This window comes from Leptodactylus fuscus, chromosome 10 (genome assembly GCF_031893055.1).
Source record: "Leptodactylus fuscus isolate aLepFus1 chromosome 10, aLepFus1.hap2, whole genome shotgun sequence".
NCBI classification, from domain to species: domain Eukaryota; kingdom Metazoa; phylum Chordata; class Amphibia; order Anura; family Leptodactylidae; genus Leptodactylus; species Leptodactylus fuscus.
The window spans coordinates 17,231,982-17,255,140 of NC_134274.1; the positions used below are offsets into that span (position 1 = coordinate 17,231,982).

At 39.9% G+C, this 23,159-nt stretch overlaps 1 protein-coding gene across 1 annotated transcript in view; it reads right to left on the reverse strand.

Annotated features, from left to right (window-relative positions):
• The window catches only part of LOC142219116 (uncharacterized), a 60,495-nt gene extending 37,555 nt beyond the window's left edge, over positions 1–22,940 (reverse strand). Inside the window, exons 1-29 of the mRNA XM_075288083.1 lie at positions 22,873–22,940; positions 21,235–21,418; positions 19,754–19,913; positions 19,487–19,539; positions 19,267–19,287; positions 18,884–19,037; positions 18,715–18,799; positions 18,212–18,332; positions 16,399–16,510; positions 16,098–16,207; positions 15,862–16,020; positions 15,199–15,426; positions 14,406–14,472; positions 13,782–13,927; positions 12,873–13,022; positions 12,212–12,379; positions 11,080–11,188; positions 10,020–10,158; positions 8,782–9,007; positions 8,275–8,401; positions 7,372–7,493; positions 7,042–7,099; positions 5,653–5,736; positions 3,796–3,972; positions 2,641–2,722; positions 1,613–1,769; positions 1,362–1,436; positions 766–928; positions 77–282 (exon numbers count right to left, since the gene is read on the reverse strand). Of these exons, the coding sequence (XP_075144184.1) occupies positions 77–282; positions 766–928; positions 1,362–1,436; positions 1,613–1,769; positions 2,641–2,722; positions 3,796–3,972; positions 5,653–5,736; positions 7,042–7,099; positions 7,372–7,493; positions 8,275–8,401; positions 8,782–9,007; positions 10,020–10,158; positions 11,080–11,188; positions 12,212–12,379; positions 12,873–13,022; positions 13,782–13,927; positions 14,406–14,472; positions 15,199–15,426; positions 15,862–16,020; positions 16,098–16,207; positions 16,399–16,510; positions 18,212–18,332; positions 18,715–18,799; positions 18,884–19,037; positions 19,267–19,287; positions 19,487–19,539; positions 19,754–19,913; positions 21,235–21,418; positions 22,873–22,940 (3,711 nt within the window). The remainder of the gene's footprint in view (positions 1–76; positions 283–765; positions 929–1,361; positions 1,437–1,612; positions 1,770–2,640; positions 2,723–3,795; positions 3,973–5,652; positions 5,737–7,041; positions 7,100–7,371; positions 7,494–8,274; positions 8,402–8,781; positions 9,008–10,019; positions 10,159–11,079; positions 11,189–12,211; positions 12,380–12,872; positions 13,023–13,781; positions 13,928–14,405; positions 14,473–15,198; positions 15,427–15,861; positions 16,021–16,097; positions 16,208–16,398; positions 16,511–18,211; positions 18,333–18,714; positions 18,800–18,883; positions 19,038–19,266; positions 19,288–19,486; positions 19,540–19,753; positions 19,914–21,234; positions 21,419–22,872) is intronic.
• Between the last annotated feature and the right edge of the window lie 219 nt (positions 22,941–23,159).

Here is a 23,159-nt window from a genome sequence, read left to right on the forward strand (position 1 = left end):
AAAACATTGTGAGGGTTCCAATGCAGAATTCGGCCAGACGTTCACAGTTTCATATATATGACTCCATGCTGTATACCTGTGTAGAAGAAAATCCTCCATATGGGTTCTGCTGTTTGCTCAACCAGTTCACGATCAGGGAAGCTTTGCCAATATCAGGAGATGAACCAGACAGAAGAGCCAGAAGCACATAGGAGGCCAACTCCACCTCTGCTGATGGAGCTCTGTGCCAGTACGAGACCTCAGAAGGAGGAGTAGAGTCCCTCTTCCAGTGCCACTGTCCATCTGTAGAGGAAATTTTTAGAACTAAGTCCTTTATATGATATGTAATAGATTTATATACTGTACTGATCTATTACTCCATGAGTCTTGACCATAAATGGGTGAGGTTTTATTTTATTAATTGTAAAAACATCCAAGGATAATTTCCTATTGACATACTGTATCTATAAATAATTTTAGTATAAACATCACATTCTGATATCAGACCCTCAAAATCCAAAAAGAGATGGCCAGTGCTACCTAAAGCGTAGCCTACTTACGTCCTCTTCTAAAATAACAGTCCATAAAAGACTCGTAGCGCAAGCGATGCCTTGGAGACCAGAGTAGGAGGATTATCTAGAATGTTAATCTTAGATCATTGGCAAACAGAGAACAAAGGTTGGGTGGAAGACTTGGATGAGGAAAGACATGTAAACCTGTGCTGAGCTTACAGTATAGGGAGAAATGTATATCATGCAGTATGTTTGCAGCTAAATATTTTCTTACCTCCCCGCACTGCTTTTTTTTCCAGTTCTTCTATCAGAGTATCCCTGAGTTCATTCTCTCCGCACAATGTGAAGGTGTAGGCCAGCAGAGCCTGGGTGTACACGTTACTGACATCCACAGAGGCCTTCCTCAGGCAGGACAGAGCATTGCTCAGTAAGGGATCCTGAAAGGAAATAACAGACAAACTGGGTACATTGGAGCATCCATGGCATATGTTGTTTGCCGTAGAACTTTCCATGGTGATAGATTGGTAATAATTATAATATAGATCATTACTATATCATCTGTGACGCTATGATGTCACAGGACAGGGATAGTATTACAAATTAATGGTAGTGGGTGAAAAAAAAATTATAGTGGAGCCACCGCCAACCGATTTACCATCACTATGACTGTACAGGGGAGTAAAAGAGAACTCAAAACATCCAGAAACAGGGGTCATAGAGAGAGAAGACAAAGCCCTGTGTTGGGGAGATCTTACCATTAAACACCCACCATCTGTGGCTGATGATTTTTTACTCAACAGACTAGTTATCCTTTAGGAGATAAAATATACTATTAGTCTTGTACTGAAATTTGTTCCTTATATAACTTACCTGTACAGATACCCCGGCCTCCAAGAGAGCGATAGTTATATACGCAGAGAGAGAAATGTCATCTTCTACTCCTCCCTGAAACACAAAGATATTGGATTTATATTTTTGTTTCAGAATAGGAATCACCTTATGTAGTTACATTATTATTATTATTATTATTATTATTATTATTATTATTATTATTATTATTATTATTATTTGATGTCATGATGTCACCTCTATGACATTATTATATCACTTTCTGTGCCCACCTTCATGGCATTATTGAAAAGTCTCCCGACACTGCGGAAACATCCCGTGTCTTGCTGATTGTTCTTCAGCCAGGAGAAGGAATGGTTTAGGTGACTTTCATCTATGAAGATATAAGGTCGGGCTTTGCTGAAGGACTTCACCACAAATCCAGTCAACCTGTAGAATCATAAATGAGATACGGAAATGGACGATTTCTATACAATTGCAAAATATGATAAAATAATTAACTTTTTCTCCTGAAGACCATCCATATACACAACTCAGATACTGAATATGACTCTAAATTCTCCAACCACTTCTATGAGAGAAGATCCTCTGTTTATGTAACCCTTACATGTAACACACATTTATGGTGCAGACATAAGGCACTTATATGGAGTGTTCCAGTTCCTATTTTTAACACTAGAGAAGGCTTTACATGACAAGCACTGGATACTCAGCTTGGAGTCTCCATTTAGGTCTCCAGTTCTCTTGACCTTTGTCCACATGTGATTGATGTAACCAATCCATATGTAATATTATTTTTGTTATGGCTGTCTAACAAGAGCCTCCAGATCCGCCATATATGAAAGTCTATTAGTCCCTGCTGGATGCATTACATAGGTAGCACCTAGATAGACACTCCAAGGAAACGCAGTGCTTGGAATGGTGAGGACAAGTTAGAGGAACCACCTAGGGTCATGGACTACAGCATTTAATTCATCACTGACTGTGTCTTGTATGTTGAGCTCGTATACATTGAGACTGAGTTGCAATATCAGATACATCCCAGAGGTAAGGGCTTCTTTTCCTAATCTTATACAACTTCTGATAATCATAATATTTGGTTTTCTCTTAAGCTGAATAATCTTATCAATAGTACGAACCAAATTGCAATAATGAAACACAAGTTATAAATAGCCTCATCTGTCGCCTATGCCAAGATTATTGGTGCGTGAACTGGGAATCTAAATGTAAAAGTTTAACCATATTCAGCACAGTCCTTAATATCAGGCACTACGATACAAATAAGGACACGTATACAAACCATGTATTTCCTTCTTCATCATTTTTTCCAAAAGCGCTGTACGATCCATCATCACGTTTGTATGTAAGCTGACGCTGATACCCTGTGAGAAGTAAGAATGTATATAATATAATAATAATAGAAACTATATTTTAGTGTAATAGAGCATTGGATTTAAAGTCCCCAGAAACCAGCACCCTGCAGATAGATAGGTTACAGTCACCTTAATAAACAGTGTTTCCCCCTTACGAATCGCTTTCTTGTCAATATGAAAATTACATCTCACGCCATGGCTTATTTGTATGGACCAATAGGGCACTTACATTACTCCAAAGAGCTAATTTGCATATTGAAAAAAAATTGAGATTCTCGGAAACAAAGGCACCAATTCACAAGAGGAAAACGCTGTTTGATACATTTTAACCATCCATAACCTATCTATCTGCAGGCTTGGGTTGATTGAAGGAGCATTACCAGAGATCCTTCTTCCCAACCGTGGTCAGGCTGTATAATCATCATCAGACTAAGCAGAGATCACTCCGCACAGAGAACTAAATGATCCTAGAGGGGCCACACCGTGGCTCAGTGGTTAGCACTGCAGCCTTGCAGCGCTGGAGTCCTGGTGTTCAAATCCCACCAAGGGCAGAAAACCATCTGCAAGGAGTTTGTATGTTCTCCCCGTGTTTGCATGGATTTCCATCCCATATTCCAAAGACATACTGATAGGGAAAAAAATGTACATTGTGAGCTCTATGTGGGGCTCACAATCTACATAAAAAAAAAAAAAAAAAAAAAAAAAAAAAGAGAACTAAATGATCCTGACGTCTATCTTTTCCTTTTAGTTGCTATGACTCCTAGTATCTTTTCTATCTGCTATGACCTTGTATGTGTTCTTTCTTGTAATATTACTGTATTATCCATGTTGCTGTAACACATTGAATTTCCCCATGGTGGGACTAATAAAGGATTATCTTATCTTATCTGCTGGGTCATAGTGACAGGCTACCTTTCTATATCTATATCGCATACTAATAATCTATCTATCTATCTATCTATCTATCTATCTATCTATCTATCTATCTATCTACCTACCTACATTTTATAAGGCTACCATTCAATATACAACCCACTACTGGGTATATGAAATACAATAATATTCAGTGTAGAATTTCTCACCGCTCTCCAGGAACTTCTTGGCTTTGTTCAGGATTTCATCATTCAGTTGATGAGTCTTCTCCAGATACTGAAGGATGAAGATATTGGGAGCAAAGAGAACCATGTTCTGTTCTCCACATCCATATGGCATGGCCAGGAGATGATCGAGGTTCTGTAGGGCTGTGCCCATGAGATCTCCTGCAGGGGAATAAACACGTTATACATAGGTTATCTAATAGTCATGGGGTACCAATTGCCAAATAGAGGGAGCCCACTGCCTTTGTCAAATACGTTAGATACTGCAGCTGCTAGTGACTGAACTACCAGGATCAGAGTTATTGTCGGTTCACCAGTTACAGCAGGAACCCAGCTGTGTATTACAGTCATGACCCTGCAGTTACAGCAGAAACCCAGTTTTACGGTTCTGTATATATACAAGATTATTTTGACAGAACCTCTTGACTATGGTAGTGGCTGCAGTCGAGGTCCACAAGCCCCAGAAGGGCGGACGTTTGTCTGAGTGAAGCAGCAGGATGTTCGTGCGGCTCAAGTGTGAACAGGGGGCAAGGCACGTTCACCAGTTAACTTCACTGGGTGAAGGCGTTTGCGCAGCTCCAATGTGAACCGACTGCAAGGAGGATTACACCAGTTGACTTCACTGGGCAAGTGTCTTTGTGCAGTTTTAATGTGAATTGACTGCAATGAGGCTTACACCAGTTGACTTCACTGGGCAAGTGTTTTTGTGCAGCTTTAATGTGAACAGGCGGCAACAATGGTTCACCAGTAACTTGCTGAGGAACTGCACCTGAGTATAGGCTGCAACCTAGGCTGCCAAGGGTTAAATGTCACCCCTGGTCAGAAACACAAAGGGCTCCACAACAGCTTTGGAGCTACAATATTACTGGACAGAACCAACAGGCTATTCAGTTCCCTACTCGCAGTACCCAGGAATCCTAACTAGAATACCTGAACTGGCAACCTGGCATTAACAGGAACCTAGCCCTGAACCTCTCTGTCTCAAAGTGTGAGCACCCAGAACACACCATATAAAGGCAAGTCCCTGCCCACAGGGCAGTGGCCATAACCTCACTGGGCATGCCCAGTATGGGTGGAATGGGACTTAGCCTCTGAGCGCCTCCAAAATGTCTGAGCATGCTCAGTAGGGAGAGAATGGGACTTAGCCGCAGAGCATCTCCAAAAAGTCTGAGCATGCTCAGTAGGGGGAGAATGAGACATCACCTCAGAGCATCTCCAAAAAGTCAGAGCACAGGACGTAGACTCCACAAACCTCACCGTCCGACGCCGAGGGTGAAAGCTGGATTGACCCGCAGGTGCTCCGGAAGGAAAACCTTCGGGACCCCATCCTAACACCCAGCCAGCTGTGCATAACAGTCATGATCCTGCAGTTACAGCAGGAACCCAGCTGTGTATTACAGTCATGATCTTGCAGTTACAGCAGGAACCCAGCTGTGTATTACAGTCATGATCTTGCAGTTACAGCAGGAACCCAGCTGTGTATTACAGTCATGATCTTGCAGTTACAGCAGGAACCCAGCTGTGTATTACAGTCATGATCCTGCAGTTAGAGCAGGAACCCAGCTATGTATTACAGTCATGATTCTGCTGCTGATCATGTGGGCACAGTGACAGCACCCATGAGACCAATATAATAGTAAGGAGTCAGGAATACTTATTGAATCTACTCTATACTATTATGACATAGGTCATAAAGAGGTTACCTACTAAACCTATACAACATGGTACAACATTGAGCTTGATGCACAAAATGGAAAATTTAGGGACATTGAGCCATTGGCATAATTGCTAGATATTTTTGACAGACACTTGATGAGGAGATTAATACATTGTAGATCTTACCCAGCACTGTTACATAAGCTCTTGCAGAATCCTCCAGAATATTATCAGGGATCTTCAGAGATATCTCCTCCACTTTAGGTTCACCTAAAATTTTTATATTAATAGGTAAATATGAAATTTCTCAAACAAGTGCCACACAATTCAAGATCCCATGTATATTAGACACATTATCTGTGTTCTTCTATTGTATTTCTCTAATGTCACCTCTGGCAGTGCCTAATAGGATTACTAAGATAGAAGATCTGAGAATCCCAAAGAGAAGACAGTTGAAGTCCCCTGACTTTGTCTGATGGTTTTGATACTGAACTCACTGAGTACCGCCATATCTTATAAGTTGAACAATCTGGTTTGGAACTACATTCAATCATGGACATTAAGGCAGGATCATAGCTGATAGTGTATGTAACAAACGGAATATGTGATGGTCTACTGGACCACTAAATTGTCTTGACTTGGGGTTACTCCTGTGTGCATTGTCTAAGTGATCCCCTTGTACAGGGATCTAGTCAGGTCCCTACCTCAGGAGAACTTCCTGTTGAGCAACAGATGACCTGGATAGCTCAAGAGACACTGGTTACTGGCACCAAAGGACTGTGGATAAGCCAAGGTCAGAGAAGTGTAGTTCTTTCACAACAGTATAGCTAATAGAGGTCAGAGCAGATGAAATAAGAAAAGGTATGATTCATACGCAGATTTCAGTGCAGGTGGAACATGTCCAGATATTAGTATGTAGGCAGAAGTTAGAAAATGAGCATACAAACTACTGTGTACAACCAAACACTTTCACAGGAATACAAGAAACCTCATTGCTCAGGCACCTTTTAGTGTGGGAAGGTATATTAAATAACACAGAGGTGCAGAAGATTGGCAGGCACATATTATTGAGAGCTTTACCCTTTGAGATAGAGCCAGGGAACATGTATACCCTATGGGCAGCAAGAGAGTATGGATACACAATGTTGTGATGGCCGTATGGGATGCAGATATGGTGGGAAGAGCAGGAATGTCAGTGGGCAGAAGTAAGGGAAGATTCAGGCATGCGTAGGAACAACCTTTACATGCTGAAGCCTGAGACTTTACTGTCAATTCAGGGCAGAGCAGTAAAGGAGGTTTCCTGCACCTTTCAGCGGAGTTTGGTCTGTCCTGTCTGGGATTTTGGTGGGTCCATTTTGGCTACACACCTAAGAGATGTTTGGTATGTTAGTTTACAAGTAGTACCTTGGACTTTACTTGGAAGCTAGTAGACTGAGAGTACAGAGTCTGTAGATTTGGAACCAAAGAAGTAGGGAGCTGACTACCCTGTCCACCCCATGATTAGGCTGGCACAAGTGACGGCGCAGTGTCTACACCGGGCCTCCATTACAACTAGGTAATATAATGACTCCTCACCTTCCTCGTTGATGCAGATGAGAGAGCTGTGTGATTTCTCCTCTAGGACACCTCCAGGCTGAAGATACCAATAAAAGATAAAACATTTGGAGTATTAATAGTTTTTAGAAAAAAATTCAATATTAAGGGCTTAAGGCTAGAAGGGTCCAGATGGGCATCTGATATGGGTGCTAGGTGCAAAAGGACACCCATAGCCTCTCTACATTAGCTAGGAGAAGTTATTTGTATACAGGGCTATTCAGACAGTAAAACTTTGTCCAGACGAAGAAAAACTTTAATGGAGGAAGAAATAATTTATAGCCCTTTTTAATATATTTTTTGCACACTCACCTGCACTAGCACCTTCTTTACAATGGTGTCGGTTTTGCCTTGCTTTGGAACAACAGGGATCTCATTTCCACAAAAATCTTTTGTGTCCACAGCTTCTGTCCTTACAGTAATGTTTACTTCTCCTATAATGGGATCCAGATGGTAAATTGTATAAAAATAGAGTTTATATACTAAAAGGAGTTCAAGACCATGAAGACCAGAGTATAATAAATGGAGGCCCAGCGAAGCAGAGTAAAAATATCAAACTGTTATACTCACCTCTCCTAGAAATCTTCTCAGCGGCTGGTGGTCACTTGGTGTCCTTTTCATTCTTCTTCCAGGCTCTGGCTGATATCAGGTGCCCCCCTAGTCACAGCTTAGTGAAGTCAGCACACCCCATGTGACCACTAAGACCTCAGTGCTGACCCCAGGATGCCTGACATCAGCCAGAGACCTAAAGAGGATGTTGGGAGACCACTAGACACCCAAGTGAGGCAAGGTGAGTTTGTGTTTGTTACTCACCTTCAATGGACTTCCAGTTATTATTCTCTGGGGTCTGAGGATACCCCAGAGTATTAAGGTGCTTAAAGAGTGACGAACTCCAAAACATTTGGATAATGTAGGGCCCTAAACTCTTGGAAAACTCTGGTTGAATACAGTTGTAATCAAATTTGTTCACTCTAAAATGAAATATTGACTGAAAAGCCAGATATGTATGTAAGCATTTGTTATTTAGTTGAATACATGTAGGTACAATGGAATGAATGCCAAACTATTGGACATATAATGCAACTACACAATTTATAACCCTATAGAGATCTAGCTCAGTTCAGAAGAACTTGGGGTGCACCTACTGTAAACATAAGACAACGAGTAAACTTCAACTGTATTATTGTCATGATATCCCAACAAGTCCCATCATACCCAGTTTGGAGGCTTTCAGGTTCCAGTAGAAGGTTTTGCTCTCGTCTGCACATATACAGCTGCTGTAGTCACAGTGATCACACTTCTTCTCCTCTAACTCATCGGTGGTCTGCAGGGTAGTTTGCACCTGGCAAAAACAGGTCTCAAATAATAAAATCTACTCTCGCTGAGGTACAAGACATCACTGTTTTGGTTATATCAACACAGATAGTATACAAGCCCTTATCTTTATGATAAGTTATTTTATCAATGGCAGACTGTCCGGCCATTGGACCCAAAGGACTGGAGCGCTCTATGGTGGACCATTCTAAATGAGCTAGTTCACAAATACTGTGCCATGAAATCTATCACAATAAATGTTCCATATGCCTAGAGTATCGGATTAGCCCTTATTCACATTAGCCTGACCTCATTTTTTGGCATTATACTGTAAACCGAATCATGGTTGGAATGCTTCACCCAGCCCTTTAACAAAAGTTATGACATTCCATACATCGCCATAGTTACCTTTATACATTGTGTCAGGTAGTTGAAAAATGAAGCTCTGAGGGTAAATGATTCTCCTCTGACAACAGAATATGGGAGGGTAAGATCTACGAAGAAAGGCTGGAAAACCCGTAGGGATGATGTAGGAGACATACCAAATCCACTGGGCCCCATACATATGGCCCCTGCACTCCAGTCAGTGATGGTATCCGGAGCCTTGTGATGGATTTCAGCTCTACCAGATTTCCTAAAAAAAGATAATTGGATTATTCTCCAGTAATATCTCAGCAATTCATTGACTTCAGTTTCACTCAGTAAAGTTCATTAGAGTTCATACAGTTGGGATCTTTTTGTAATTCACTTGTTACCATAGAGGTCCATGCATAGATACAAGATAGAAGCAAGACATCTGGAGGGGAATAATTGGCTCTGTCTTCACACAATGAATGTAGATGGCAGTGGCTCATTCTCCTCACAGCATACACATATATGTCTGAAAATGGTTGCTCTGTGTAAAGTACTGAAGATTCTGCAAATTGCACAGCTTATGCTGGGTTCACGCTAGCGTTCGTCTCTCCATCGTTTGGGTTCACATGGGGACACAAAAGATGGAGCTCTTGTCCGCTAAAAAAGGAGTTTCCAGCACACACCCACAGACCCCAAAGACTATAATGGGGACTGCCCAGTGACTGTTGGGTTTCTCAGCTATTTGTTTGATATTCTATAGTTACTCCTGGCAGAATTACAAAACAGTAATATCAGTAGTGGATAGGTTGGGAGGGGGGGCAGACTACTCTTTATTATACATGCCCACAACCTGAGAGATAAATGTAAACTGGGTTTTATCTATAATATGATCACTAGCAGCAGAAAACCTGATAGGACACCATGTATGAAGGCCTTTATAGTCATAAAATAAACCATGCACATATTTCAACTTTAACCCTTTAAGGGGGAGCGGCTCTTATGATAAAAAAAGACCAAGCTACTTAATAAATGTGGGCACACCATACGTTATAACAAAGGAAAACATCTTATTGAAAGGAATATTTTAATGAAAGTTACACTAAGATCTTTAAATGGAGTCTGTCGCCAGAACCCAACATATCCTCCCAGCTCCATAGATAGATAAGCTTAATATGAAGGAAGTGGCAAAGAAGGTGCAAAGCAATGGGCGCCTCTGTGATTTCCTTACCTTGTTACGACCTGGTCATGTTACTAATAGCACATTACCATCAAGTCTTCAGCATACAACTTACCCAAGAGCAACAAGTTCCCAAATCCAGGTCTCAGGGAAATATGTCCTTACTTTTTCAATTTCTTTTGGCTCTGGTGGTGCATGAGGCACTGCTGCACTTCCGCCTTGTGGTCTGCCCACTGGACCAGAAGCACCCATGCCTTAATAAATACAAATAGAATAGAATACAAATATAAAAGAATTAGAGAAAATCCTATATTACAGTACACTGAACAATATATGGGAAAAAGGACTGTATGTAGAGTAAGACATAGTAATTGGGATTGCTCTTTTTATGGGAATCTTCTGAATATTTTTTGTAATCTGTATGTATGACAATACTCGGATACATTGTAACAAACTGTACAAAGTCCGTCAGTGCCAAGCTTGGGGAGCTGCCACCATAATGGTATGAAGGGAACCATATGTCCTTTGAGATGCTGAGTCTAACACCCTAAAAGTTAGGGATGCGTGATGGTTAGTTAGTAGAGATGAGCGAGTAGTACTCAATCAAGTAGGTATTCAATCGAATACTACAGTATTCGAAATACTCGTACTTGATCGAGTACCACTCACTATTTGAATGTAAAAGTTCGATGCAGAACCAGCATTGATTGGCCGAATGCTATACAGTCGGCCAATCAACGCTGGTTCTTCTCCTACCTTTAGAAGTCTTCTCCGTGCAGCTTCCCCGCGGCATCTTCCGGCTCTTCATTCACTCTGCCAGGCATCGGGCCTGGGCAGAGCCGACTGTGTATGTCTGCTTGTAGTGCGGGCATGTGCAGACTTCTCAGAGGATCCAGCCCGACCCTCACTCAAGGACTTTGTAAGTAAAATTTGATCGAATGTTGCCTACCCCTGAAACAAGCATTTTCCTCCCATAGACTATAATAGGGTTCGATATTCGATTCGAGTAGTCGAATATTGAGGGGCTACTCGAAACGAATCTCGAACATTTTACTGTTTGCTCATCTCTATTAGTTAGTAGTCAGGCAGCCTAGAATTTGATCTAATCACTCAGCTAATCCAAAATAAGTCAAATATATAAACTTCTTATAAAATGATTATTTTAATTAACTTACCAGTAACACGGAAGGGTGAGAACCCTCCAAAACGCGTGTACATTGGAAACTCGTGGCATATTGGAGGTTTCTTAATATCGGCACTTGTTACTATTTTTAAGTGCAGGTTCTATGAGGAAATGCAGAGTAAGTTTTATATATATACGATATATAAGGGAAATCGGAGAATCTATAGCGAAGATCAGATTGGACCCCACATTATGATGCTGAGCCTGATGATTATTTTCTCCTCCATGTCTTTTACATGATCCATTGGCCAACTTTTCACCCCACTTTACTTGGGAAAAAAAATGAGGAGAGACGTCTTATGCAGATTCTTGCAATTTAAAGGGGGTTGTGCAGGATAATTTTTTTTTTAAAAAATTAGGCCAGGAAAGAAATTTTTTTTAAAAAAACATACCCATCCCCAGATGCTCCAGGGCCTCCCAGCATGCTATTTTTATTTTTATTTGGTTTTGTTTTATTTGTAGGGGTTTTTTTAAAAATAGGTTTTTCGAACTCCTCATTATTTTTTATTTTTTGCACTTTATTTTTAACTTTTTCAACTTTTTTTCTTAACTTTTTTGAAAATGAAAATGGGATCTCTTATCCACAGTGCAAGGTACTGCATTGTGCATTAGGTAAAAGCAGTCAGGAGCCATTGCTCGGCCTCCTGAATACCATGGCATCCCCTCAGACCCCTCAGTCTCATCGCAGGGTATTCGAGGGGAAGCGATCTTGCCCCCGAACTGTGATCGCTATTGCCACCAATGTTGGATACTTTCTCACTACGGCGGCTAGTCTTGGGTCTCGGCTGTGTAATGTCCGGAAGCAATCTCGCAAACACATCCCCTGTGCCCACAGCAATACAGCACTGTACTATTTCGATGTTGAGTGTATTTTCCTGTGTTTTTTTTCAGCCAATGCCAAGAATGGCTACAAAAAGAATGGGAAATATACAACATTGTATAGGAAGCTCTTATACTTCTACCTTCCACTCAATCCATTCAAGATTGTTATATTCTATATTTTGTTACAGACAAAATTTTCTTAAGATTCCCCAATGTTTTTCAGTCTTTTGGCCTTTCTTTTACATGTGTATAATGAATCTTTATGTAATTTTTGTGTTAATTTGATCACGTTTTTTTTTTACCTTAAACAAACTGTATACATCCACATGCTCATCTGTATGGAACCATGGCCGAAATGGCCTTCTAAAGGAGACATCAGGGGAAGAAGGTCCAAATGCACATGTATTTTCTTCTTCATCAATACGAGAATCATACCGTCCAAGATTAATGGATGGGAATAGGTCAAAAACCTTGTAAAAAAATATATATAGAAAATTTAAGAATGTTAAACATTGAAGGGGTTTCATGGCTAAAAACATGGATGACCTATCTTAAGTGTAGGTCATTATACAGTATAGTCTGACACCTGGCGCCCCCATCCATTAGTTGTTCTCAGCAACTGTTACACAGAGAATGGAGCAGGAAGCAGACAACACTGTTATCTGTGTAGTGGCCACACCAGGTACTGCAGATCAGCTCCCATTCATTAAATAGAACCTAAGCTGCAGTAATTCAGTTTCACCACCACACAGAGAACAGCGCTGTCTATTTCCTGCTCCATTCTCTGTCTATTAGCCACTCAAAACAACTAAATGAAGTGTGTGGAGGAAAACGGACCAATGAGGGTGATTGGGTGATTCTTTGCACAACTCTGCAGAATATGGCGATACCATAAACACTTAATAAAATGTAGTATTGATGCATACACAGTCAATAGCTAAGCCATCACTATAATACACTTACTTTGTCAGCTGTCAGCTCTTTCTCTGGTTTCATCAGTACAACGCTCTGATCCACCACTCGCAGACCACAGAGAGATCCTGGGGCAGCCTCAACCTGGAGAGACACGTCTGATCCTGGAAGAACCTCATGTGGGGAAATCTCAGTTGACACCTAAAAAGCAAAGTAAACATAGAGACCATCTTAAATAGTTTCTATCTCAAGATTCCCTACATTATTGTTCCGTACCGCAAAGTGGAGTAGCAGGTAGATGGTCATACAGTCAGTGACTTCCCATCCCATGGCTCATTGTTTTATAGCAAAGACTTCTACTATTATGTACCAGCACAATCTCTTGCTCTAAAATTCCTACCTTTGACCCACAGGATGTAAATAGACAAATAAGTCCTCCATGGTGTAAAAAGAGAACTTTCTCTAGCACCGCCTTTTGGAAGATAGCACCCTATAGATCAATGCTTGATTTTCTTGAAATCTAGAAGCATAAACTGGGAATAAAATCAAGCCAGAATAACACCTCTAAAAGTAAGAGAAACCCATCCGCAGATCGCTGTTTCAAATATATTGCCTGTCATCGGTACGAAGCAGGGTGCAGGCTGGCTGAGTGAGAGGTCATAGACCTGGGTCAGAAGGGGTTCCATGTCTCATTAAGGAGATGCTGTCTCAAAGAGGCTGCTGTTCAAGAAACAGGGACTTATTAGACCTTGCATACTACCAAATCTAAAAAAAGAATTTCCAAATAGGTTCTCACTTTATCTATAGCTCATTTGGGAATCCTAAAGACAACCCCTTTTTGGATTATGTTTTTAGCACAGAGTCACTATCACAATTACTGCCAATAAAATGTAGCCACATATGATGGTCAATGATAGAATGTTCTATGTTGTTACACTTTAGAAAATGAATACAACTTACTTTGTTCTTGAAACATTTCTGTACATCAAATTTTGCGGTATCTGCTACTATTTCTCCATTAGGCAAGAAGATGTAAACAAAGACATGAAGAATCTTAGAAGTGCCCGCACTGAAAGGAAGGTTCAAGGTGACCTTTCCAACAATATCTGTAATACAAAACAACATTATTGGCTAAAATCAAAGACTAAGGAAATAGTGGTCATGCTATCACAGTATTTGGGGAGTGCTGGGGGAAAGAGTAATGGGGGACATTGCTGTTATCAGTGGTGGAGGGTTAGGAAGAGAGGCTGTTTCGGTGGGGGCTAGGAAGGGTGACAATGCTGATGTAAATGATGGAAGGATTGGAATAGGGACACCTCTACCAATAAGAGAGGTGTGGATAAGAAGACAATCCTGCCCATTTTGGAGGAGTAGGAGGTTAATCAATACTACTTTGTGTGGAGGTGGGAAGAGGACAATGTTACTTCAAGTGGTTGCGATGGTGGTTAGATAAAGCATCTGTGCCCTTATTGTTGTATATTTTAAAGCTGTCTAGTCTAGTCTAGCACTGCTACAAGTTAGACAGTATTAGCTTATCTGCTTATCTACTTTTATTTTGTATCCATTCTTAAATGCATGCCTTACCTTCATCGCTGTTCTCAATTTCAATGTCCACGGTCCCTGAGTCTTTAATAGAAACTTTGGAAACCAACTGTGAAAAAAATGATATAGTCATAGGATGGTGGAGATAAGTGATCGAATAATAAAACTGATGAAGATGAGGAAAAGGAGGACAATAGACAGACACAGGCAACTCTACTTAACTAGCTCTCTTAGATCTTTCCCTTTACCATTCTTCTACAGGGCTGGTTTTAGCAAATGGTAAACTAAGTAAGTGCACAATATGGAGTAACATGCTATACGTGGTCTTAAATGATAAGAATAAGTTGTCTAGAATGTTCTCTACATGTTGCACAGGGCCCACCAATTGGAAATAACTGGCTTACCCTTTAAAGCAAGCCTTTTAAGTTTGCAAAGAATACTCTGCCATTGATGAATTTTTTAATACATCTGCTTTTCAAGATTATTTTTCATATCTGTAATTCTGGACTTTTTAGAGCTAAAAGTTCAAGAAAAAATGTTGTACACAGTGTCGAGGGGGATATCGGCAAAGGTTTTGTCTTACCCCAATGAGAGAGCTCCATAATGGTTTCCTTTGATTTATCTTTTCATTGACTGTTTACTGTACCTTCTCGGCAATGTCCTTTACTTTTTTTTTATGGAGAAAGTCAATGAGCAGATGACATTATAAATTATTGTACAACAAATAACATTGGGGTCTAAGCACTCATCTTGAATTGCTTTTTTGAGCATTTGAGAAACGTGAGCACCTGAAAAGCCAAACTGATATCCTGATGAATGGTAATACATATCTCACCAGGTAATGCAGGGATAATTTTTTGGCCTCTGTAATCTCAGTGTGACTAATGATGTATTCCACATGGACCTCTTGTTGGCCCTCACATGGCAGAACCTTATTCGGAGAATTCAGTTTCAAGAAGCTCTTGCTCCGAGAGTAGAAGGGAAGGACACGTTGTGAGGCTTGACCATAATCGGGCCGTAATCTACCATGAACATATTGCTCAGTGCTCAATTCTGTTTGCGCCTAAAACGAAAAACAAAAAAAAATCAAGGTTTTCTACCAGAAGAAAGTATAATACTGTACCATTCCATCATGTCCCATTTTGTTTAATTTGTCAAATATCACCTGGAACTTTATCTTTGAAGACATTTCTCCACTTAAGTGGCTTCTCTTGTTGTATTATTAAAGAGGCTTAGTACTTTGTTCACAAGTTATTTTTTCCTTGATATTGGAGATAAATGTAATAAATACTGCACCATGCGATATAAAGGGGAAGAGTCAACAAGGAGATGTCCTTGCCAGGATGGCAGTTTTGTGGAAACCAAGAACAGTATTGGCTTGAGATTTTTTCAATGCTTTTAATTCCAATGTAGTATTTCCTTATGTATTCTACTTCCATCTTATAATGTTTCATAACATTGTGTTCTGTGTTCTATACATAAATGAAGATGCTCGTACCGATAATGTCATGGTATTTTTCCAGTCTGTTGTATTCAGAGTAAACGATGCTTGGCCATTGTCATCGGTCACTAAGGTCTGGCACACCGTGTTATAGGTACATTTCAGATAAACTGTGATGTTTGGTTTGGGAAGACCTCCAGCATCCTCCACTCTAATCTGGAATAAAAATCAAAATATATAATACCGGAGTATGACCTGTAGAGCATGGTATATGAAGACAATGTGTCACTTACCAAACCAATGTATGGGATGCCAGCCTTGTAGTTACTGTCAGCCTCAACAAAAGACACTTTATTGATAACATTTGATATAGTGGTCCGACCACTTGACGATAGCTCCACCCCTGCATAAAGAAGGAGAAAAGAAAGGCCGAACTTGATGCCCCAGGCAAAATCTGTAACAATATCTTCCCATGATCACCCTTTAATGTTCTGTCAGAAGACAATAAATCCAGCGACATTGCAGGTGCCATTACCATTTTTGCCACAAAAAAGTAATAATCTATAATACTGTGTTGAGATACAACAAACTTACCAGTGCCTTCCTCTGTAATAGAAGCTGTACCTTTCAGTACATTTGTCATAAAGTTTTTAAGATTAAAGGGTTCAGTCTTGAGTTCAATGGTGTGACAGCCAGATCTGTCCAACTGCATGAAAGAAAATAATTCAATGGCAGCCACCAGTCACATGTGCATGACTCTATATTCAAGTAGGAAACTATTGGGCCTATGAGGCAATTATGGTATACTGTATTGTGTAGATATTAGTAGGAAATATGACATAAAAGTCCTAGAGACTAGTCCTCTGCTCCTGTGCCTTACTTGTAATGCTAGTTTAGAATACTGTCAGGGCTCCTGGGAACCTATCTACAAAACATCGTGTAGAACACTGTCAGGGCTCCTGGGAACCTATCTATAAAACATAGTGTATGACACTGTCAGGGCTCCTAGGAACCTATCTATAAAACATAGTATAGAACACTGTCAGGGCTCCTAGGAACATATCTATAAAACATAGTGTAGAACACTGTCAGGGCTCCTGGGAACCTATCTATAAAACATAGTGTAGGACACTATCAGGGCTCCTAGGAACCTATCTATATAACATAGTGTAGAGCACTGTCAGGGCTCCTAGGAACCTATCTATAAAACATAGTGTAGAACACTGTCAGGGCTCCTAGGAACCTATCTATAAAACATAGTGTATAACACTGTCAGGGCTGCTGGGAACCTATGTATAAAACATAGTGTAGAACACTGTCAGGACTAGAAACTAGAGATGAGCAAGTAGTACTCGATCGAGTAGGTATTCGATCGAATACTACGGTATTCGAAATACTCGTACTCGATCGAGTACCACTCACTATTCGAATGGAAAAGTTCAATGCAGAACCAGCATTGATTGGCCAAATGCTATACAGTCGGCCAATCAACGCTGGTTCTTCAACTACCTTTAGAAGTCTTCTCCGTGCAGCTTCCCCGTGGCGTCTTTTGGCTCTGAATTCACTCTGCCAGGCATCGGGGCCTAGGCAGAGCCGACTGTGCATGCGCAGTCGGCTCTGCCCAGGCCCGATGCCTGGCAGAGTGAATTCAGAGCTGGAAGATGCCGTGGGGACGCTGCATGGAGAAGACTTCTCGGAGGATCCAGCCCGACCTTCACTCGTGGACTTGGTAAGTATAATTTGATCAAACGTTGCCTACCCCTGAAACGAGCATTTTCCCCCCATAGACTATAATGGGGTTTGATATTCGATTCGATTCGATTCGAGTAGTCGAATATTGAGGGGCTACTCGAAACGAATATCGAATTTCGAACATTTTACTGTTTGGTCATCTCTACTAGGAACCTCTCTACAAAACAAAGTGTAGAACACTGTCAGGGCTCCTAGGAACCTATCTACAAAACCTAGTGTATGACACTGTCAGGGCTCCTAGGAACCTATCTATAATACATAGTATAGAACACTGTCAGGGCTCCTAGGAACCTATCTATAAAACATAGTATAGAACACTGTCAGGGCTCCTAGGAACCTATCTATAAAACATAGTGTATGACACTGTCAGGGCTCCTAGGAACTATTGTACCAGAGAAAGAGAAATGTATTATTACATAAGCTCATGTAAATGAATATACAACCATATGATACAAGCTATATCAAACTCTCCAAAGAGAGATCTGCGTTGTCCATGTTATCCATATGGCCTAATAGAACATAAGGACCATGGTTATCAACTTTGGACAGTCAAGTAGCTTGATCAAAGACTGCATAAGTAATATCAGCTAAGAGGAACTTTTTTTGGTTATTTGATATTTTATCACAATTTTAAATTATAGAAAATACATCTTACCTTTCCAGAGATTTGAATACATAGGGACGGTTCTGGTGCGACCCATGTCCAATAATAATTCTGGGCTTCGTGACAAATAGTAGCTGTGAAATTCCCCTGGACTGGCTTCCCATATGTGTACCTAAGGGTGACAAAGGAAATACATTTTAGTCAAAACGAGAATTATATAAAATGTAAAGATATACAAGATGTATAAATGATATATGAAAGATATGAAATGGTATGTATCACTTTATTTAAAAAAAATTAAAAAAAAAGAAAAATCCTTTGTTAAGGCATTAAAGGGACTTATTACCAGGTCTATACATATCTCACTTTGAAAGGTGGATTTGGTGTTTCAATTATCCAAATCCATTTAGCCGTTCCAAAGATATAGGCTCTTCTAGTGCTGATACAAATTAGTATATACCAGCTAGTTAGACCAAAATTGTATGACATGCAGCACACAAAAACCCCTCCCCCAGAGAAACCAGTGTTCCCGCCCACTTGGCTAGTATACTCACTTGCCACAAACTTCAACCGGAAACTGCTCACTGTTAAACAGAACATACTTAGGGAAATTGATATTGACCTCGAATTTTGGAAGAACTGAAAATATATTAAAAAAATGCAACTCAGAAATGACTAAAAAAAACTTGGGATAGAAATTGGACAAAATAGTCGTTGCCTCACCATATTCCTCCACACTGAATGTATGGGATGTGTCTTTCAGTTTAATGGTATATTCTCCAAGTGTGGGCTCAGAGGAAAGAGGAAAGGATCGCTCGGTAATGCCCTGATGAAGGCTCACATTTACCCACTGACTAATCCTGTTTTTGTCTGGGTCCTAGAAGTGACAATCGGAAATTACACATTACCAATTGAGGAAAACGTGTATTGTAATTGTCTATAAGGGTTAAGAAAAAGAATGCTATAAAAATATTCACTTAAAATATATATATATATATATATATATATATATATATATATATATATATATATAACCTTTGCATGCAATATCATCATCTTATTATCTACTATTACTATTGTTATTATTTCTCCATCTATTTTCCTACCTGGACTTCAACCACAGGGATCTAAGGAAAAAATAAAATATATTGTAATATGATATATCATACAATGGAACATACCATGAATTTGGTAATTTTGGCATATTTGATATACAACAATAGATGTACAGTATGGCTGAAATACAGTAACCGATTTTGCTCAATATCAACCAAATGACATCTGATATTATTTTTCTTTGCTTGATCAGTTTTATTTTTGACTCACCAAGATATTTTTGGCTTTGAAATTTTCATTAATGGACAAAATTCTAAATTTCACTGTGAAAAAAAACCAAAGTCCCTGTAAATTGTCTCAAGAATAAAAATAAACAAGTATTATAATCACTATATGGCTGGTGCCCCCCTTTACATCCTGGCTGCTGGTGCGCTGTGTGTTGTAATGGGTTACACATAGCTAAGGCTTATCTGTAAATTTGCAATTTCTCCCCATTAGCGGTTTAGAATTAGTGGATTTCTTTCTTTTATGTCTTACCAGTTTGTCCTGGTTTGTACATGGCTTTGTCTGTCTGGACCAGAATTCTAGATAATGGCTTCTTTACAAGAACTTTACTGGTGTTGGTTACCGATTCCCCTGAACTCTCAATGGACAGAGTTAGTGTGCCGACCGCCTCTTTTGTTTCAGGAATGGGAACCTATAGGGATACAATGAATATAAACTAGTTGCTTTGATGAAATTGCAAAACTTAACCACAAATATCTAAAGATTATTTCCCCTTCCCATAGACTGGTGTCCGACTGTCAGACAATAAGCCTCATGCTCTTTCTCCTCCAAATCCCAAAAATTCTTCTAGGAGTTAATTCACACCTATGTTGGATTTAGTATTCTATATATCAACAGTTTTTCCCAGGAATTCCTTCATTGCATGATTTAGGCAACGTACACAAAAAATTAAAAATGGAATAAACTTCCATGTTTGTCCATTTTATTATCGATTGGCCAATTATATTCCAATTTTCTGGCCATTTGTCTGTTTTATTGTCCATTTTGCATCAGTTTGTTATGCCTTTTTAACTATTAGCTAAAAAAAAAAACAAATTAACCTCATTGTTCTCTGTTTTGTGACCCACTCATCTGTTTAATGGACATCACAAGGATGTTAACCCATTTTGATGGACATTAAAAATGGACCCATTGACCCAAGGGACAAAAAGAGTAGTAGATGGTGAAGGTAATGGTGAAGGCTGCTTTCTCTGGATTCCTTGTATAGAGAGTAGTAGAGCAGCTTCCAACACACCCAATGTGCGGACGTATGGTAGACCTCGATATGGCGCGCCTCACCAAAGACCAAATTCAGTCAATATTATGAAACAAAACGAATACTCAACCAACCAGGTTCTCAATGGTTGGTTTATTGAATAAAAATAGGATAAGAGATGTACAAAGATGAGAACCTTGTTGTTTGAGTTGGTGAGGAGAGCTATACCTGGTTCTACCATATGTCCATGCATTGGATGTGTTGGAAGCTGTTCTACTACGATCTTCACCAGGAAACCAGAAGATCTCCAGGGAGAGACCAGCTGAGGCAGCCTTCTCCATTAATCTTGAGACGCACGCAAAGTGGTTGGTACAGTTCACAACCACATGAGGTGAATCCCAAACCGTAAGAGAAAGAGGGTTTATTGGACCATTACATTGAAACCTAAAAGGTCTCGCTTTGTTCTGCTTTTTTCTTTTCCATACGAGGGCCAAAAAGAGGACATGTCCATTTTTTAAGTCTGTTAAAAAAAAGTCCATTAAAAACAAAGACTTGTGTAGGTACCTATTGATTCCCATTGTGCTAAAAACATGTGTGATGGATGTTGAGAAGATTAAAAAATATACTTTACTAAATAATTTTAATTAGTAAAAAAGTTAAAATTGTGAAATATCTTATTTACATCTTCTCCTATACAATTTCCCCAGAGAAGCAATTTCCCTCTTGCCCATATTGATCTATCTCAATCCATTTTTACCTGGAAGTTGAGACAGGTGAATAGATTGTTTTGCTGGAAATTTTTTTCTATGAGTGTGGTGTCCTTGTTTTCCAGGTTTAGAGATATTTTCACTTTGGATTCTCCTTCAGCTCCCTCCAATTGTAAACAGATGTTTTCGGGGTGTTTGGTGCGTAACTCCGATGGGAAGATGACGGCATAGTGTCTGGCAAGAGGGAGATAAGATGGATATCATCATTATAAAGACTATGCAGAAGTAAGTGACAAGGACACCAATGTATAACAATTTCACTTCAGGTTCTATCCAAACTCCGAAGTGGAGGGTTGACTCTTCTAATCCTGAGATGAAACAAGTCTTCAGAGGTTTGCCCATCTCAGAGGTTTGCAATGCATTAGATAGTTGTATGACAAAGGCTGATTCCCTGTCTATATTGCCCTCTTGGTGTTGGCCACACCTCGGCACAGTACAGCAGGTTGGAGGTTTATTGCTCCATTACTTATTGTGAAATGTTGTTATTAGATTATGAGTTGTGTTATATGTCAATGTCACTTTAAAAGGTGCAGGTCAAATCAAACAAGCTTTATTGGCACGTCCGAATAGATATTTGGCATTACCAAAGCTAGTAAAGTGGTGGTGGTGGGGGGAGTTGGATTCGGGTGGGTGGGGGTGGTTTGGGAATGTCACCACCACATCAGAAGAAGCGTGTTCTTATACACCGCAGTCTGTGATCTTGTAAGTTGAGCCTGTTAGGCTGTTTTAACTGTATTCCACTGAAGTATTCCATTTGTTGTATATTCAGTGTTCCTTGTGTGTTCCTTATATGTTCCTTCATCATCAGTGGGTGGCTTCAGGTGACATAGACGGTAGGTGTCTGAGCAACCTGGAAACTGAAGGACTTTGACTGCAGAGGAATGCAATGAAGGTCACAGCAGACACCAGCCGAACTGCGGAGGGGAGGGTTTGCTGGGAAATACGCAGTAGTCCTGTCAGGGTCATGGGTGGGTGGGGGATATACGTAGATAACTTGATTATCCTATCACTCCAATGTCTCTTTATAAATGAATTTTGTTTATTGATGTAACAATTTGCATTACGTTACCCTTATACTCCTTCCTTGCATCTAACAGTCATGAAGGCAGTGTAAGGGTTAAATATGTACAGTACATAACATTTAGGATCTCTCTACCTATCCCATCGACTATAATCCACACACTAAGGCTATGTCCAGGCAGAGTTTTCTTCATCATAAACAACTGCATAAAAGTTTTAAAAAAACAAGGAGTAAAAGTGCCCATATATGTCATACACCGAAGTGACACTGTGATCCCATAGCACAAAAAGCCACTGAAAGGGTTAAGAAACTTTTGTGCCACAGGTTACTGCCAAAGTGAAACTTTTGCTACATCTACACATTAGAAGCATACTGGTATTCGAGCTTGTATGTTTTTTTAATTTTTATTTCAGATATTTGTCCATAAGACACAAGTAGTAAACTCAATACCCTAAACCTTTAGATTCTCAGAGAGTCAGTAAAAAAGTACAGAAACTCCAAATCCATGCTCCAGTATAGAATAAGACTTTTGGATATATGAAAGAAAGAAATTAAAAAAACATTCTATGAAATATAACACAATATAAAACACAACTACTGTACTTGCAGTTTTGCTTCCAATGCCCCCAATAACTGCAATAGGACCAACACAACACAGAAGCTCCAGCGCCCCATTGTGAGACTGGACAGGGCAATGAGGTCTATGTGTGTGGTCTTTCCAAAAGTTTATATTGTTGTTACACCCCCCCGCACATTCTTGCTCACCATGGACATTGTACAGTACAAATATTTGTTAAACTCGGACTGGTCATTGAAAGGTTTTCTAGATAGTTTTACAGAGATACAACAAAACAGTGTTTCAACTTCCGTGAACTCTATGTGGCAAGGCCATAC